Here is a 20,350-nt window from a genome sequence, read left to right as displayed (position 1 = left end):
ACATAAGCTAAAATCGGGCATGGCAGTTTGGTCATGGTTTTTTAATAAAATGTGAGATAAACTTGGATTCTAGACAATAAACCCCTTAATATTATGTTTTAATATAATGTTTTATCTTCGGTATTTTCAATAAAATTTTACACACATTCAGTAGCAAAATGTGGATCTTATATAAAGCTCCATAAAATATGGGGGGATTTAAAAACAAACAGACAAACAAACAAATAAACAAACAAACAGCAGAGAGCACTTAAAATGTATGTACAATAAAAATGCTGCTTTGTACACCCCAATCCTACATCCACACCAGAATTATGTAGAGTTATATGCAAATATCACTATTATTCCTTTAGAACTGATATTTCTATACTAATGCAATTACTGAATATTCACTGAGAATTCAAGTTATGGTTCTGGGATCTGAACAGCATTATATATAAGAGAAAAAAACATATAATAGAAATTATGTTAGAAAAATAATGACGACAAACAAATATCTATGGTATCTAGGGGAGAAATAGCCAGGTTTTTTTTGCATGTATTTTTGTTTTTCCTACATCTGCTTATCATTTCAGTTTTATGTCCAGTGTTTTCAGGCTAAATTTTAAAAAAACATGGATATTACATAAAAAAAACCTCTCTGTTAAGAGACTCTGCTTATGCCAGCATTCGTAAAGACCCTGTTTCTTTTATTATGATAATTTTTTTTTTAAGAGAGTGCTTGTCAGGGACACAAGAGAATCAATATTTAACCTATTAATCCTAGGTATTGCATTTACCCATAATGTCCCACAGATAAAGGAAAATAGGCTGAATTGAATCATTGCCTCTCTTCTTGTTATTCTAATGGATAAACGGATTAAATGTCATTCTTTCTCTGCTGCATTAGATGTCCTCATTTACAGATTGGAAGAAAAAAAAAACTGAAACCTGCAGAGCATAAATTATTCAAAATCCATTGTATCAACGTGTGTTCGGTGAACATTCGCCACTGGCAAAGATGGCCAGATTATTTTTCACTTTTAATTTCGTGGCAATCTTATCCGCTTCGTGGAAAATGAAGAGCGATACATAAAACCGTAAGTGCCAGCGGCCGAATAAAGCAGTTCCTTGTGACTTTTACTTAAAAGCAGAATTAGTATTTAGAAGATGCAATGCTAAGACTTAAATGCCAAAATGCCCTATTTACTATTTACTTTTGTACAGCTTGTCCTTTTCTGTGCTGAACACGAGCGAGGTGGATACAGGTCTCCAGCTACTTCAGGGAAGCTTGAGGTGACTTAATAACCACTGACACGGGGAACTATAGAATTCCATCTTGATACAATAGGAGTCTTTGTATCTACAGTGGCATTCAGATAAGTAAGCTTTCTTACTCTATTCTCAGTGTATTACAAAGCCAAAAAATCCTCTGTGATGGCTGCACTAACACTAGCGAGATAACATGTTTAATGAGTCAACATAATGTGTAATATTTCCCGCTGGGCCTGACAGCTAAACACAGGAGGCACAAGGAATTACAGGCATTTCTCCTGTTTGCTAACAGGTAGACTAAAGGAAAAACATCCTTTCTCCCTGTGTATATATAAACTGAGACTACAGATACTGTATTCAATTTTTTTTTTTTTTTTAGCAGTGTTCACTTTTGCCCTAAGGAGGACTGAACAGCGCATTGTCCAGGATCTTCAATTAAATGTCACACATTGCCCTGCTCTTTGGGGCGCACTAAAACGTTAAAGATGGCTGTGAGTTCCTCTGTGGAATGTACGACTATCTTTAACTTTTTCATTTATCACTGCCAGTTTCCTACTAGAAACTGTCTTGAGAGTATTTGGGGTGCATGACCACAAAGTGGACCTATCCAAAACAATTTCCACCATGCTATGTGGGGCACATCATTGTCTCCCTCTTTCTACTTTTCATATCTTTGGAGGTATACTAATGATCACATAGAGGCGCTAAGTGTGTATACTACTGCCAGATGCTGTAACTCCTATGTTTATTGCCTGAAGAAGCGGGTCTGAGCCCGTGAAACGCGTTGCACTGATTGGAGTTCATTAATAAATTTTGACTGCTTAATTACAGTCGTTTTGTGTCTGCTTGGAGGAGGTAAGTCCACTACTGCCTCCTCTGATTACCAAGTTTTGGTTTTTAAACTCGTTTATATCCTTTTATTCTTTTGGCGCCTCTGTTCTTTTTATACAATACTAATGATTACATATTTCAAATGGAGTTTCTGTCCAACATGGGACATCATTTGGCTAGTTTTCATGAGATCCTAGCTAAAAGGGATATGGGCCTACAAAAGAGTATACTCTCCTTCTCACAAACCTGCATTAGGACTTCATAGGCAGCTTTATTACACCATCATTAGGTCGGTTATCCACCGGTGCACAATGGAATTTAGAAGATAAATTGTCATTCCACTCGTCCAAAGTGAACAACATTGTCCTAAATGGAGTGCACGTATAGTGTTTTTTATTGGAATTAAAGAGGTTGTTCACCTTTCATATGCCTTCATACATTGTTCACAAGAAATAAAGATTTATTTCAATCGCTTATATTTTACTGTTTTTCCTAAATTAAAGTTTAAAGTTGACTGTTCGTGCCTCTGGTGTTTTAGTCTGGCAGCTCAGTAATTCAGGTGCAGATTCTGAACTGTTACATTAGTTGATACATTTCTCAGCAGCATCTCTGGAATATTAACAACTATTGTATCAATTCTAACAGCTGCCTTTAATTAAACTCAGGGATTCTGCGCAGCAGGGACAATAACAAATATACCAACAAAATGTATCAATTTGGAACAGTTGACAGAGTCAGGGACCCCCACCCAGAAGTGCTTCAGAAAGACATAAGAAGGTGAAAATAAAACTTTAAACTTCAATATTATAAAAATGGTCACAAATAATAGAAAGTTATTGAAAATAGTCTTTATTTCTGGTGAACAATCTGAAAACAACTGAAAAAAATGTTGGACAGTGAGCAACTCTTTAAATGTTTTTCCATAATAGGGTTTTGGACAGTATGGTTATTAGAAGTAAAATAGCTGTAGCTACTTTTTTATTCTTTTCCTTAAAAATAATGTTGGTTTGGCTTGAAAGAGAGTATGATAATTGTGAAAAGGTATAATTCCTTTGTAACATTATAACATTGTGCTGTAATTGGCAAATTGCAATTTTGCAGTAGATAAGGATGCAAATGCATTTCCACAAAGTGCCTGCCTTCATTAATACTAACCTCTGCCAGAAACAGCAATAAGACATCAGCCCAGCATTGGTGTTGAATCTTGTGATTAGATGGAAATGGGGCTCCTTTTCATTGAGATTGCCTCTATGTGGGCGACAAATAACCCAAACATATCATATCTTTCAAAACAGAAGAATGGGGAACACTGCATCTTAAGAAGAAGGCATTTTCCTGCAATTAAGCCAGATAACTACATGTAACAAAGCACTATATGGGCAATTGCTCTTAATGCTAAGGCTTTTTCAATACAGCCACCTCTTTAATAAAATATACAGTCTTAAAATAATATGTAGTTCTTAGTTAAACGAGTTTGTAAAAATAATGTCTTTATTTCTTTTGTTTCAATTTATCCACTGTATCAATTCTGCATCAACATATCATTTTTCTTTTTTTACCCCTTATTGGTAACTAATTCCACAAAATTGCCTTCTCTCCTAGGGTCACTCCTTTCTAAGCTGCACTGTTAAGTTTAATAGTTTAGCACACTGTGGATAGGTGACAATTCAGGTGCTCGGGATCATAGAGTACAAAGGCAAAAAAAAGATGACTGCAGGGATCAGAACTGCAATAACAGCTGTTAGACTTCAGCAAATATAAATATAATATAATGTACTGTTATAATTTATACAGCAGCATTTCTACAGTGGCGATCAATATATTATGAACAATAACCTTAACAAACCAAAACAACAGCACCAGTCAGTGTTGAGATGGCTTAGGACTTAATACATGAGTGGACCTGCACCCAAAACACAACTCATATTATTACCTGATACTTGACTCAACCCACAAACCAATTCATTAGACTTCACTTGCCCTGAAGTACAGAAGTGACATCATCATAAACATGGAAGTGATGTCATCTGAAGGCAGGTGGAAGGATAGAAGTAGGTGATGAATTTCAGAGAAGAGTGAAATGCTCTACATGACCCAACCTGATAACATTTGCCCTACACCAGCATTTAACAACCACTACCAGCACAATAACGGCACTGCCCTGTGGGTACCAGACCAATGCTGGATATCAGTAAGTCTGATAATGGTGCAGAATTGTTAACTGCTGTGACTGCAATGAAAGCACAATGCCAATGTATTTTAAAAAAAAAATCGAAAATTGCTTCCAGAAAAAGTTAAGAGTGGCAACCAGAGCTGAAATAAATTTAGAATTCTAACATTTTCTCTCAGGGCAGGTTAAAGACTCAGATACAAAAACAAAGCCAACTCCCGCACTGCTTATATATTTACTTATTATTTTGCTTACAATTTGCTGTATGCCTTTTTCAGTGATATCTAGCTTAATAGGGGAAATTAGGCAGGAAGATATCTCTATTTGCAGTGTTCTGGAAGGAATTCTGAGTAGGACCACATGATAGTATATTTAGTTTATTTGCCAATCTTGTTTCATACAAATGGAGCTTTCCACTGATAAGGTAATACATAGCACAGGTTTATATATATATATATATATATATATATATATATATATATATATATATTTCATAGTGCAGCATGTACAGACATGATGAGACATCTAGACAATTGTCTAGATAAAGTTTGCTCCATCTGTGCATTTGTGAACACATACTAGTAAGGATTACATAATATTTCCAATTTATATACAGGTATGGGATCAGTTATCTGGAAACCCATTATAAAGAAAGTGCCATTGGTTTTTGATTGGCTGCTATGGGTCACAGCCCAAGCTCAAAAAAAAAAAATGACGCACTTAGCTTTTGACATGAGTTAGAGTCACACAAGTATAGAATTGGGTAAACTATAGAGAAAATGGTGACTGGGCTAGTTGTCACTGCTCTGATTATTGGTTCAATTTGCTTTGGTCGTTTGCAAATTAATTTTAATGACATGGAACAAGGGTGAAAGTCACCAAGTGGGTCTTGGAGAATGACTTTTCAAGAGGACACTAAGGGGCACATTTATCAAGGGTCGAAGTAAAAATTCGAATATTCAAATTTTTTTTGGGTCAAAACTCTCAAATTCGAATTGTGAATTATCCAAACTCGATTCGAGTTTTAATTTGAATTTCGAGATTTATCGTACACCTACGTGGGCACTCTTCGGAGATACAGCAAAAGTGGCAAAGGCAGATAAGAAATTAGCAAACATTATCTCGGTGGTCAGTTGGAAAGCTATACTACAGTGCTGGATATCAAATCTACCTCCCACATTTGAAATTATGCTTATTAAACTCGATTATGCTTTCCATATGGATTGGCTGGAAGCCACCCTTAGTAGAGAACACAAAGTTACATTCTTTTTTGGCACCTGGGAAAAATACATACAAACATTATCCCCTGTTAGACAACGAGAAATTGCCTGTGTTTCGATTCACTACTTGGTACATGGCTGAGGAACTAGCAGGGAGAAACCCTTTAGGGGGAACTTCAGCACACGAGAATACCTATTAATGCCCTGATATTCTTCCATATGAAACAACTTTTGGAGGAATGACGTGGGGCTCCAGGATAGGGGGAGAAAGTGTAAACTGTTCAATATTAAAGGTAATATAATGTTTAACCTACACTTCTGATCACTGGATGGTTGAGTAATATGTGGACCTATTGTAAATCATATTTGTGGCTTCATATACAATTGTATTGGCATGCTTCATTCTGTCTTTTAATGTGTTTCTGCTTGGTGCAAATAATAAAGACAATTAAAAAAAAAAACTCACATGAATTCGAAAGTCAACCCTTGATAAATGTGCCTCTAAAGGTGGCCATACACGGAGAGATCCGCTCGTTTGGCGATGTTGCCAAAACGAGCGGATCTCTCTCCGATATGCCCACCTTGAGGTGAGCAATATCGGGCTGATCCGATCGTTGGGTCCTAGCTGATCCGATCGTGGGCCCTAGGGCCCAACGATTGGATCCTAACGATTGGGAACGGCGGTCTGCATTTTTTTGTCCCAACCGATCGAGATCTGGCCGACTTTCGGCCAGATCGCGATCGGGGAAGCCCGTCGGGGGGCCTAATACACGGGCCAATGAGCTGCCGACTTGGTCTGTCTGCAGCTTTTATCGGCCCATGTATGGCCACCTTAAATCAGGGATCCCCAACATTTTGAATCCGTGAGCAACATTCAGATGTAAAAGGAGTTGGGAAGCAAAGCTAGCATGAAAAATGTTCTTGGGGTTCCAAACAAGGGCTGTGATTGGCCATTTGGTAGCCCCTATGTGGACTGTCAACCTAAACAAGGCTCTTTGGCAGTACACATGGTTTTTATGCAACAAAAACTTGCCTCCAAATCAATAATTTAAAAATAAGCACTTGGTGTGAGGCCACTGGTAGCAACATCCAAGCTACTGGTTGGGGATCACTGATCTAAGTAATCCGCAATAGCATTAAAGCAGACATGAGCAAGGAAGCAGCGAAGAACAATTCAAAATACTCATAACACGACAATACATACAGTAAATAAATCAGCTATGGATTACAGTTACTACTTATATCAGAAGTGGCTAAAATACTTTTTATTATATTGCCTTTAACATTTTCAAAGCACAGTAAATTTTGCCATTTACTGTTTTGGGCAAAGCATTTTATTACAACAAAGACTAAGGGGCAGATGTATGAAGGGTCGAATATCGAGGGTTAATTAACCCTCGATATTCGACTAGGAACTAAAATCCTTCGACTTTGAATATTGAAGTCGAAGGATTTAGCGCAAATCCTACGATCGAACGATCGAAGGATTATAATCCAACGATCGAAGGAATATCCTTCGATCAAAAAAACTTAGGCAAGCCTATGGGGACCTTCCCCATAGGCTAACATTGAGTTCGGTAGCTTTTAGCTGCAGAACTAGGGGGTCGAAGTTTTTTTTAAAGAGACAGTACTTCGACTATCGAATGGTCGAATAGTCGAACGATTTTTAGTTCGAATCGTTCGATTCGTAGTCGTAGTCGAAGGTCGAAGTAGCCCATTCGATGGTCGAAGTAGCCCAAAAAACACTTCGAAATTCGAAGTTTTTTTAATTCGAATCCTTCACTCGAGCTTCATGAATCGGCCCCTAAATGTGTACATTTTGCAAAGGGTGTTGATCTTAAAATTGGCAGGTTAGGTTTAATGTGCATAAATGTTTAAGTAACAAGCATAATAGTATGAAAGTTAGCAATTTAGGTAAACCAGTCATGGGAAATGATTTAGGAATAATAAAATATAACCACTTATTGGCAGACAACGGCTGTCAAAGCTAACAAAGTGTTGGAATGTAAAAGGGAATTTGATTCAAGGGAGGCAAACATCATTCTGCCTTTGTATAAATCACTGGTTAGTTTGCATATTGAGTATTGGCTGCACTTCTGGGTCTCAATTTGCAAAAAAAAAATCAATTATTTACTAAAATGATATTATAAATGCTAGTGTGTACATTTATATTTTTTTATATCATTTTTACATTTTTAATATCATCTTAGTAACGATGTAATAAACAATCTGCAGAAAGGCCTGGACTGGCAATCTCTAGATTCTGCCAAATGCCTGAGGGGCCACAGTAAAATGCCACAGACAGTCACACAGACAGTTTTATTTGACCTACGCTATATACTAAAAAAAAACAATTTAACATACATACTTTCATTTCATTAGATCTCCAACCAAAAACGTTATTTGCATAAGGGAAGAAAATGTAATTCTAAGCAACTTCCCTCAATGGTTTTAATGTTATATCTAAATGCAATTGCAATTAAGTATCCATTTCTGTTCTCTGGTTATTATTCTTGAAACAGTGTAGCAGAAGCCAGTTCCCTTCCTGGTCTGTTAATCTTTCATTATGAAAAAAAAAGTTATTGGGTGGAGAAGGAAAGGCATTTTTGCCAAAAGTTAGGCACCCCCAAGTGATTGTATTTACTTACCTGCAACTCTGGGCCAGTGCTCCTATCAGGAGAAAACTGCACCAGTGCCGGGGGTGAGTCCAGTGAGCACCATAGAACAATCATTTTCCTACTTCTTCTTTCCTCAAAATTCCCGGGGCAAACCCATGTGCAGTAAAATGAAAAAGCTGGCTTTTTCATTAAAGTTTGGCTTTTCGTTCTACTGTGCATGCGCAGCCGGAAGAAGAAAGAAGAGGACCGATCCGTGGTGCTCGTTGGAATAACCCCTGGCCGGTGCAGTTTTCTGCTGTTAGAAGCAACAGCCTGGGGTTTCAGGTAAGTAAATACAAACACAAACTTTTGGCACTCCAAGGTGTTGTTTTGGCCGGGGATGTAACTAGATATAACTTTATACTAATTAGTTTTTTGCCTGAGTGATTCCTACATTTGACACAATGATCTTGATAATGATCATATAATCTTTGTAAATGTTTATTATTGTTTATTTAAAAAAGCTCCAAGTAGTTTCCATAGCTAAGTACAATAGGTCAAACATACAAACAGTGCTAATGAGTAAAGCTGTAAATCTTCCATTTTCTGAAACTGTTTCCTTACAAAATTTTGTACAGGCTTGGCCATGTCTATTTTTTCCTGTTTCCACTAATAACTCTTTTGTACCCTCCTCCAAGGAGTCACAGGACTGGATTAATAAAAAACAAATCTAAACTGTAGTGAAGTAATTTTGTTGCACATGTAGGGATGTGAAAATCTTAAACACCCTTACACTTTACAGACAGGCACATCCCTAGTAATATGGACACCTTAGTGGGTGGGTGCTTATGTAACCCCTGCAGTTCACACAGTGTACACCAGATGGCACTGTGCCAGAGTATAAAAGGTTTAGGAACCATGTGCTCTGGGTCCATTGCTTTAGCCCAACCAAGCAGGCTGGAAGGGAATGGGTAGTGCTGACCCTAGGCGCCTTGGCCCTAGTAATTAGACAGCTATACTCATTTTATAGATCGCTCTAGGAGTGATAGAGAGGTTATTTCGTTGAGCAGCTCAAGGCTCCGCCGAGGAGATTAGAGGGATTAAGATCCCAGGGTATTACTGACCCAGAGTAAGGAACCAAGTGTTGAGATAGGGATGGTAGCATTTCCCCTAGTCTGGAAGATATCCTGAAAACCGGGCAATACCCATCACATGCTGTCAACTTACTCTCTGCTGTTTATTCCCTAGCCTGTGGGGATTCAGCCTATACGTGCTGTGAGTATATGCTTCCTTTATGCTGCTGTGTATGTTCTATGCTCCATTGTGGATCAATGTGCTAAATGATCTATGTACTATTGTTCAAGAAATACTGTTCTTTGTTCAACTGTTAAAGAACTACTGGCGCCCCATCATTGTGCTATCGCACCAGGTTACAGTTACACTACACCCTTGCCTCCACACCGTTGCGAGGGCTTACCCCTGAGAAAGAGAGCTCATCGGTGGTCTCAGCCCACCAAGGAAAGTATCTTAAACTGCCCTAGCACAAGTCAGTTTACTATAGCGCTAAACACAAATAGCCTTTCTTAATGTATCCAGTTACATGTTTTTTTAGATGAGACTTTCAATCTATTATGAGCTCTACAACCTTCCTTTTTTTCTACTGGCTACAACCAACACATAAATGCTGCGAGTCACAGATTTTACTTGCTCTGATTGGCTGATTACAGCATACTGTATGTGCAGCAAAGGCAGGTGAATAGGTGACTGAGCAAACTTCAGGCCTTATTTATAAAAATCCAAATTTTTCTGGTTTTATTAAAAAGTAAAATCCACAATTTGACCCTTATTTATTATTTTAAAAGCTTGATTTAATCGGATTGGGGTAAAACTCCATAAAAACTAGAAAAAATCCTAATTGTACAATTTCTTAGTATTTTTTTGAATTGCTCGATTTTTCCCAAAAAAAAACCAGAATTTTTCGGATTTTTGGTCAAAAAGATAGAAATAGTAGGATTTTTGGGCTAATCCCAGCAGCAGGTATGAGATTTTTTTCCACTAAAAATTCAGATGTTATAGTAAAAAAAAGAGTTTTTGACATTCGGACTTTAATAAATAACCCCCTTATACCACATTTACAAAGCACTTGTGCCCATACCCACAGTAAATTCAGACCATGCTCTTCACCAGTCACTGGTCCTTTCAAATGCCAGCTTGTTTATTCTGCTTATTATATTGCATTTTATACAGACCCTTTCCTATTAGTTTTCTCATCCAAACACTTAGGGGCATATTTATAATGCGGTGGAAAAAAAGATGGAATAATTTGCCACACGGCAGGCATCGCCATGTAAAAAAGTACGTAAAAATGGTGTAATTTGTATTGAGCTTTTTCTTTGAGCAACTTCTGCTGGAACTTATTTACAAAGGTCCAAAGCAGTTTAAAATAAAGGTGGAAAATCTGGAGTTCATATGGCCTAAATGTCACATACCTTGATAAGTTTGCCATTTATTATACACGGCTTTTTTACACAGTTTCTTTTGGCAAATTTCGTTTTACACAGCATAAAAAATAGTCCCCTTTGTTGGTAGGTTAACTAAGCCACAACACACAATAAAAAAGGCTGTATACCAAACCAGAAAACTGCAAACGACCCATTGCAAATTGTATTAGAATAACAGCATCTTCAAAATGCTAACATATTATTTTCATTTATTTATCCCTCTAGCAAGGGACAAATAATCATGCTCCACCGTATCAAAAATGTATAACAAGACCACTATTTGCAGAAAAATATCATTATTAGTGCTGCAAAAAATCAATAAAAATATACGGTTTCCTCTGAAGATGAATTGTCAGCTTGTCTTAAGTCACTCTCATACATTTTCTTCATGGTTTTTCCATTTCTATGCTTCCAAGCACCAGAGTCCCTGGCGTTCTTCCACAGCCATTTAAAAAGATTTAGTGGAAATTAAATCAGTTATTCTAATACACTTTGCAAGAGGTCCATTAGACATGTATAGATGCATAAAACATTACAGGACACAGTCTGAAAACACAAGCAAGCAACTGTAATACGATGGTTCAAAGGCATGTAACATAAAGGGCAACTAAAACCTAATAAATATTTACGTCTCATATAAAAATAAGCGAAATATTGTAAATGATGGATTTTCCAGAAACCCTAGCACTCTCCTGATGCCGATCATGCTCTATGACCCTATATACCTTTTTATGTAAATAAGGGAACACAACTTCTTCAAGTTAATAAGGGAACAAATCAACTTTTACTGCAGGGACTGGTGCCATATTGATCTGTATGTGCAGAAAAATATTTGCTGGGGTTTCCAGAAAACTGATAAAAACCCTATTTATATTGCTTTCCCAATTCTGGGTGCAGTTCACCTTAGTCTATTTCACTTTAGTCGCTTTTTAAATGCCTTTTAAATCACGTTACTTTGCCTGGGATGTAATTGGGTCAGGAGCAGATTCATTAATGACACTGGGGATTCTTTTTTTAGACTGGGGCATTGAGATAAGAACACTGTTGTGAGTGAATAATTAACAAGCATGCTGCCGGCTACAGCCAGAGAGTACAATTTTGTGTATATATAGTACACTGGAGCACATCATTTAGAATCAGACTGCAGTCACCTTGTTACCTGCGTATACATTGGCCAGGACATTGACACATCAAATATGGAGGAAGATGCCATGAATGATGACAGTTGTACCTCAAGTCAGTCATACATTTATATACTTACATTTTATTTCAATAAGGTGGACATTAAAATCTACTAGTAAAGGTTTTCGGTTATGCCCCAGGGGGCAAGCAATCATGGCATAAGCACACCAACTACCATTAGTTTTTACCTGGTTTATGGATTCATAAGCTTGAGAAAGTGTCATATAATACTTTCTTGTACACACTGTTCACATTTGCTTTCAAGTACTGGTGCTCACCACATCCACAAATCTATCATAAGTATTAGTGGGGGATCTTTTCATCAGATTAAAACATCTATCTTGTGTGTGCCTTAATTGTCTTTGTAATACACTTGAGAAAGTGTCATCAGCCAAAGATCTAACTTCTTATCTGTTACTTGTAATGTCTACTGAGCATTCCGGCTCTACAGCATTTGTTGGACTTCTAATGTGATTGCCTGTACTGGAACATATTACTGCTATGCTACATAAACTCGTGCCATATTTTAAGTCCAATAAAACAAAAAAAAGGTCCTATAGCACTTTCTTGACAGAAATCCACTGCATTTGACCCTTTTTAATCATTAGTAAGGTCTGATATACAAGCATTTTTAATCTGCAATTTAGAAATATAAAATCTGCTCATTTGGTGACTTCTTAAAGTAGTTTCTACCTACATTCAAATACATTTTTGTCTGTGTCCATTGCACAAGCTTTCACATGAACACCAATACAGGACCATACTCCCAAGGGCTCATGATGTGACAAAAGGCAGGGACACACAAAAAATAGGTTACAAAAATAAATGAAAGATGCTTAACTGACCACAATGTTTTATGCAGTGTCCTCCTATACATGTAGTAAAGATAGAAGAGAAAATTGTATGGAGTGACATTTGTTGGATCAACAGACACTTACTTTGCAGTCCATTAGAACATTTCTGACCTTGTTACAGATAGTTTTGATCAGAATGAGACAGCAGTCTGTTGTACATAATAAGTAGCAGCTACATGATCACGGTGTTATTATGCATCGAATGCCTTGTGATCTGAATGAAGGGCAAGATTTACTTTCATCTACAACCTTTGGTGAGGTTGCGAAACAAGCTATCTATCTATTATCTATGATGTGACAAATGTGCAAATATTCAGTCAACTGATCTACATCCAAACATAAAAAATGTTTTTCTAAATTTTATACAACATATGCCGTGGCACCAGTTCTGAGCCAGTGACATGGCTAGCACAGTATGATAATGAGGAGGATAATAGTGGTATGCCCCTGATAGAATGGCTTATTTAGTTACATATATAGTGGATTAAAGTTACCAGTAAAGAAACTCCTGTATTCTGGAAGTCTACTAAACGCCATCCGCAGTAAATCAATTTAGTAAATGAACATATCTGGTCAATAATCTCATCATTGGCTGAAAATATTTATAAACAGGCCAATCAGAATCTGCTCTTTTCAAAGCAGATACCAATCATAAACCAGGTCATTCAGATTATAAATCATGAGCAGATGTTGGACAAATCAGCCTATCGAATCTGCCCAGTTTTTGGCTCAGATGGTTCACCATGTCTTACCATGTCAATATTTAAAAATATTATTATCATATTTTTTTCCATTGAAAGCAAAGCTGTGGCGCTCTTAATTTTATGTTGCCATTTCAAAATCAGAAGACTAGATGCCATGGATATGGCTAATAAAACTCTCATAAACATAAATAAAAACAAAAAAAAACAGTCAAAGGCTTCCAATAACTTCTGCATATTGTTGTTTTTTTAAATGTAATTTTATGTTGGTTTTAAGACTGAAAGACTTAAAAATGAGGATGGATATTATGCTATTTTGTAAGCTTTTACTGAATGTGTCATGCAATAAATATAGTTTAGTTGCTGATTATAATGGATTACACACCCTATTGCTCTGTCTGTATCATTTCTTTAGTTGCTTAGCAGTTTATTATTTTGTTTTATAATATTGGAATATTAAATAGACTTAAAATTGTCAAGGACCACTAGATGTTGCCCTCAGCTACTCATAAATCTGTGTCAACGATATAATAATTATTATTATTAATAATAATAACAAATATTAGTAACGCAACATCATATTCTGCTGTGCTGTAATATAGAATGGGTATATGCATCAGACCTACAGGTTACATAGAAATACTGACCTATATAAGAGGTTAAGAATAGGGATGGGCGAATTTTTTTGCCTCGTTTCGCCAAAAAAATTACGCTCATAGACTTGTATGGTGGCGTGCGTCAAAAAAAAAAAAAAGAAGCCGCGCAACAAAATTTTTTTTGACGCCCATAGACTTTAATGGGCGTCTGTGTCAATTCGCCGGCGGCGAATTTTTGGTGAAATGAAACGGGTCAAAATAGGCCATCCCTAGTTAAGAAGGCCCTGATCTTAACATATTAATTCAATGCATGCTATTGTTAATTTAAAAAGGGCTTAATCTTTTATACCCAAAGGAAATAAATACAAGTTAAGTATAATTTGATGGAATCAAGCTCTTACACAAAGCCATTGAGAAGATTTCTTTATTACAGAACTGTAGAGTTAGTGGCTGAATGTGATTTAATTCTGTATTTCACCGTGTGCTAAGGCTACTGCTATCACCGTGTGCTAAGGCTACTGCTATCTATACTGGTTCATATCTGGCTGTGATTAAACATGAAGGTAAGTTGCTCAGATTTTCTGCTACTGACTGTGCCACGGCAGATATATTCATGTGCGATGAGGACAGATCTTTCTGACAGTTGTGCAGCTTAAGCAATCTATATTTGGCTCACAACCACACTGCACAAATGATTTAGCTGCTGTAAAAAGCCAGTTGATATTAGGCTCCCAGAATCCTCTGCAAGCTATAACTCAGTACACTGCCCACAAGCAAATGCTGTGCAGGAGAGTATGAAATTCTAATTTTCCTCTTAATGTAATCACATCATGCCAATGGCTTAACTGCTTGATTCTCTGGACAGTCTGGTCAGTTATTTAGAAACTAAAAAAATATGTCATTGAGTAGTCTTAATTTTCACACAAAAAATTCTCCTTTTCTGCTCTATCAGACACATACACGCCTTCTGCTACCTCATAGCATGGAGGAATGGGTAGACCCAGGGCACAAAGGAATCCTTGTTTTGCACCATATGACTGACTATCCACATAATCTGGGGTAAGATATTGAGTTAAACACATTTAATTCTGCAATGAAGAAGAGCATTTTTTACAGACCTTTTTGGCAAGGGCTAACGGGGGCAGAAAACTGCTATCAGAAATGCGTTGGCTGATTTCTGCCCTACTGCAATCAGTTGTCTCTGCTCTCATCCTTATTGAATTTCCTGGGTGTGAACAGACTCAGCGGGTTTCAGCGAAGAACCGTGAGTCTCTACATTTTGAGGCGAAATCCGTCAAAGTCAGTTTGCACTGAGCCGATTCAATGAGGAAGAGAGAGCAGGCTACTGCCCATGGTAGGGCAGAAATCTGCCAGTTGATTTCTTCTATCGGTTTTCTGCCCCTGTGTAGCTTAAGCCTTTGTGTTCTTACCTTGCATCCCTCACATGCACTGACTCCATAGTGATACCCAGATGACTTATCCTGACACACAAAACAGGGCTTGTAAATTCGAGGTGGTGGGGGTGGTGATGGTGGACTTGGTACCAGATCTTCTGAACTCGTGCTCTGGGTTTCGATGGCTGCCAAGCAAAGAAAATGAAAAACTTAATTTAGACGGATTTAGAACATAGTTCCTTCCACCACACCACCAACTGAAGATAATATAGCTTTAGAGCGTCTACCATCCTCCAACAGTAATGATTTTGTTTCAGAACAACTAAGGCTGGGGTGCCCAAAAGGTAGATTGGGATCTACCAGTAGACCTTTAGCTGGTGATCAGTAGATCTCAAGACACTGTCAACAACAAACTTGTCTATATCACCCTCCTATTTCATGATTTCAATTCAGATATTTATTATGTTAAGGTTACATAAGAAATAGTTTATTATGTTAATGTTACATAAGAAATGGTTGTTTGTTAAATATAGCAATATCAATTTTCTCATAAATCAATATAATATGTAAGTAATATCTTCTATGCAACAGATTGCTAACAATGATTTCATGGATGCAGATCATAATGGGACAACATCACTAAAAGTAGACCTCTCATAAGCAATGTATGGGCACTCCTGAACGAAGGAAACCATTCCTATGTACTTCTTTATAGAACTGCAAGTAATAACGGTTTCATAATAGCATGCAGCCCAGATATGCAGCACAGGAAGAAATTAGCTCAGGCTTTCCAGCTATACATAAACCTTATTAAAATCTGTGGCAGAGTTCTGCTTTATTCCAGTAGCGTTTGCTGCAGGAAACATATTGCAGTGTTAAAGGGCAACTCATTTCTCACTTTGCCCGGGGCTAGGTAGCCAGCCAGCAGCAAGTATATAATCTATGTGCGTGGGAGTGTTTGCTGCCACTTGGAGCATAAAACACAAAATATGAAAAAAAATATATATATACACACATTATATATAATGAAAACCCATGATCACTCGCTACTATACCTAATACAGGTATGGGATCTGTTATCCAGAAACCCATTATCCAGAAAGCTCAAATTACAGCAAGGGCATCTCTCATAGATTCCATTTTAATCAAGTCAATTTTTAAAAAATAATTTCCTTTTTCTGTGTAATAATAAATCACAATTCCAACTAAGATATAATTAATCCTTATTGGGGGCAAAACAATCGTATTGGGTTTATTAATTAATATTTAATTGATTTTTTAGTAGACGTGGGGGCCTATTCATCAACAGTATCATTTTAGAGACCACAACTTCACTCACAAACTCTAAGGGGGTATTTATTAAAACTCAAACTTTTCCCATTTATTTATAAAAACAAAGTTGACCTAACTCCCATCCACGAATTTATCAAAAAATAGACTAAAAAAGTCAGTGCGGGAAAAGTCTAGACAAAATCGTACAATAATTGGAATTATATAAATTTTTCTAATTTGACGCTCGAATCGTATGACTTTTTTGAGTTGTCGCCCGAAAACTTTGACTTTTTTGGATTATCATACGAAAACCAGAGCAGATCACAATGTCAAGAAACATCTTCAAATTCAAATTGTAAATGGGACATCTGCCATTGAATTCTACATGACATCGACAGGTTTACAATGGAGTATTTTTGGATTCGGATTTGTAGCAGCTTCGGGGTAAAATAAAACTCTAAAAATTAAAAGTTTCCCCCATAAAAAACTTGACCATAAAAAATAGAAGCTTCATAAATAGACACCTAAAACAATAAATGTCGTGAGATTTATGAAAAAATTCAAATGAAAAAAGTACAAACTGAAAATTAGGCTGAACGATGCGCTAAAAAATACAAATACATTGAAACTAAAAATTCTAGTTGTTCAGATTCCTAGCGAAAAAAAATATAAAAACCTCTTAAGTCTGAATTGATTTAGAGTGGTCTAAAAGGATCAACACTGCTCCCATTGACTTCTATAGGATCTCAACAACATTTACCTGGTGAAGTTTTGTTTTAGTGGTTTTATGATATTTTTTTTAAAAAATTAGAAAACCGTAAATTTTTAGAGATTCATGGTAAAAAATCAAAATTCAGTTGTTAGTAAATGACCACCTTAAAGTATGGAGATCCAAACTACAGAAAGAACCGTTATTTGGGAAACCCCAGGTCCTGAGCAATCTGGATAACAGGTCCCGTACCTCTATAGTCATATTAATAATGCACAGCAGAAATGATTGCACACAATTCCATACACTGTGAGTCCAGAAGAGATTTTAAAGTCTTAAGTATCTGGGTGCAAGGAGATTAATTAAATGTCCAAGATCAATTTAGGTATGACTAGAAATGTGGCTATTGGAGCTCTAGCCAAACAAGCAGATATTTACATGCAAGTTGTTCTGCATTTGAGCTATTGCTACAGAACTGACAAGTTCTGTATCCTACCTATTTATTATTATTATTATATGTTATTTATGCAGCACCAACATATTCTTTAATGATTTGAAAGAATGTTCAATTATTCATGTCCCAGTGGAGAATCTCACTTCCCTATCAAAGTCATAGAGATGCATAAGTTGGTAATTTTTATCAGGAACAATTCACTTACAATTTTTGGACTGTGGGAAAAAAAACCAGCACTTAGCATGTACCTAATACAATATAACCTTGCATTTTGGCTCCAAGTAGCATTAAGTATGCTGTGATTTATTAACAGAAGAGTGATACCTGACTATACTTATAGGTTACACTTATACTGCAGAGTGTAGACAGTATGGACTAAGGATGCAACGAATCCACTATTTTGGATTCGGCCGAACCCCCGAATCCTTTACGAAGGATTCGGCCGATTACCGAACCCTAATTTGCATATGCAAATTAGGGGTGGGAAGGGAAAACCATTTTCTACTTCCTTGTTTTGTGACAAAAAGTCATGCGATTTCCCTCCCAGCCCCTAATTTGCATATGCAAATTAGGATTAGGACTCAGTTCGGCCGGACAGAAGGATTCGGCCGAATCCTGCTGAAGAAGGCCGAATCCCGAACCGAATCCTGGATTCGGTGCATCCCTAGTATGGACTATGTAGGAACCAGTCATGAAGACTTTATCTACCAGTTATGCCATTCTTGAGGTTTTCACCATACAGGTATGGGATCTGTTATTCAGAAACCCGTTATCCAGAAAGCTGTCATCTCCCATAGACTCCATTTTAATAAAATAATTCTAATTTTTAAAAATAATTTCCCCTTTCCCTGTAATAATAAACCAATACCTTATACTTGATCCCAACTAAGATATAATTAATCCTTATTCAATACAGAACAATCCTATTAGGTTTAATTAATATTTAAATGATTCCTAAGTAACAGTATGGAGATCCAAATTACAGAAAGATCCCTTATCGGGAAAACCAAAGGTCCCAAGCATTCTCGATAAGTCCCATACCTGTGCTACTATACAAAAGCAGTGAAGGATGGATATTTAGATGAGCGACAATGCCAGTTCCCAGAAGGTTATCCGTTTTACTAAATATGGCTCTAGGTACACTACAGCTTAAAATATTTATTAACAACATTTAACAATGTGTTTTGCATGTACCACACCATATTATTCTGGGGGAAGGCTGTTGAGCCATGCTTGTAGAAACTGGAGTGAAAAACTACAATAAAGATTGTGGATTGTGTTGCAGGCCACTTATAAACAAGAATGGCAAATCATACTGACATGTAATCAGTCATCATTATGTGTACTTATTTAATGAACCGGTTAACTTTCCAGCCTAGAAGTACAAGGTGACGTGACTATTATTAATAAGGCTTTCATGCTGAGCTGCTTGTGTTGTTGCATTAACACTGAAAGCGCAGGTTCAAATGTCAATCCTAAAGCCTCACCAATAGTGTTGGTTTAATAATGGCTTGACTTTAAAGGAGAAGGAAAGGCAAAACATAAATGCTTTTCTACCTTAAGACTGGTGTACAGATAACTCACTGCAGGTTTCGAAAGTTGTCTGCCTGCTGGTATGTGGAAGCATGAGCGCTCTGCGTAGCCTGGCGTGTGTGACTCGGGTGACGTCACTGAATCTGCAGGTGTCTTCCTCCCTGCTGCCAGAGGCAGCCTTGAGGCGCGTAGAGCAAAATTTCTGTTCTTTGCGCATGTCTTAGGGCTCTGTTTTTTCCCTATGTTGATGACGCGCATGCAAATTCAGCTATGCGTGTGTCATCATTGACCCCAAACACCACGCCCCCCAGCCCATCAGATCATTAGCGTCTCAGTACTAAGTAGACGCAGAGGCATAAATTATTGCAGTATACTGGGGACAGCAAGCAATGATTTTCGGTGCGCAGCGAGGGGACAATATATATAATAAAAAGCTTGTGGTGCGCAGCGCTGGGAAAATATTCGCTCCTGGGGTCAAGGCTTTTATTTCCCGCACATGCGCAACAAGGAGAATGAGGCAGAGGGAAGCTTCCTGTACTTTACAAACATGGCGCCTGTGTTATTACAAATGCGACCAGAACAACAAGACGGATTTCAAACGATAGGATTGGCCTGGGTGAGTTAAAACTTTAGCGATTTAGGAGATATTGAGGAGTACATTAGAGGTAGATAGGTGATGTTTTTTGCCTTTCCTTCTCCTTTAACACAAGCAAATCATTATGACAGATAATCCCTGCTAAGCAGATAGATATCTGGACTCAAGTAAATATATTAGTAAAACCTGCACTGGTTGAGTCTTGAGGATTAAGAATTTGCGCTTCACAAGATAATTCATGCCATGACCAAAATCATAAATTATATCTGGGACTTTGGAATCTGGTTACACAAAAGGCATCATTATGAAAAATAAAAATAACTGGAATGGATGACAGACTTTCTTCAAAACGAGAAAGGAAGCATCTGATCATAGCCAATTCATCATGGTGTGGACACGCTTGTAGTTCATGGCTTCTAGGGGGGGGGCACTGGTGTTCTGAGCAGAACCAAAAAGAGATCTCTACACATTTTTCATATTAAATATT

General features: G+C 37.2%; 1 protein-coding gene across 2 annotated transcripts in view; it reads right to left on the bottom strand.

Annotated features, from left to right (window-relative positions):
- rarb.L (retinoic acid receptor beta L homeolog) overlaps positions 1-20,350 on the bottom strand; it is a 620,347-nt gene that overhangs the window by 77,332 nt on the left and 522,665 nt on the right. For both annotated transcript variants that reach the window (XM_041566005.1, XM_018267461.2), the window contains one exon: positions 15,337-15,485. In XM_041566005.1, the coding sequence (XP_041421939.1) occupies positions 15,337-15,485 (149 nt within the window). The remainder of the gene's footprint in view (positions 1-15,336; positions 15,486-20,350) is intronic.

Source organism: Xenopus laevis, chromosome 6L (assembly GCF_017654675.1).
Source record: "Xenopus laevis strain J_2021 chromosome 6L, Xenopus_laevis_v10.1, whole genome shotgun sequence".
In the NCBI taxonomy this organism is placed as follows: domain Eukaryota; kingdom Metazoa; phylum Chordata; class Amphibia; order Anura; family Pipidae; genus Xenopus; species Xenopus laevis.
The sequence above is the reverse complement of the archived record's forward strand: the minus strand, read 5'-3'. Positions and strand labels throughout refer to the sequence as shown.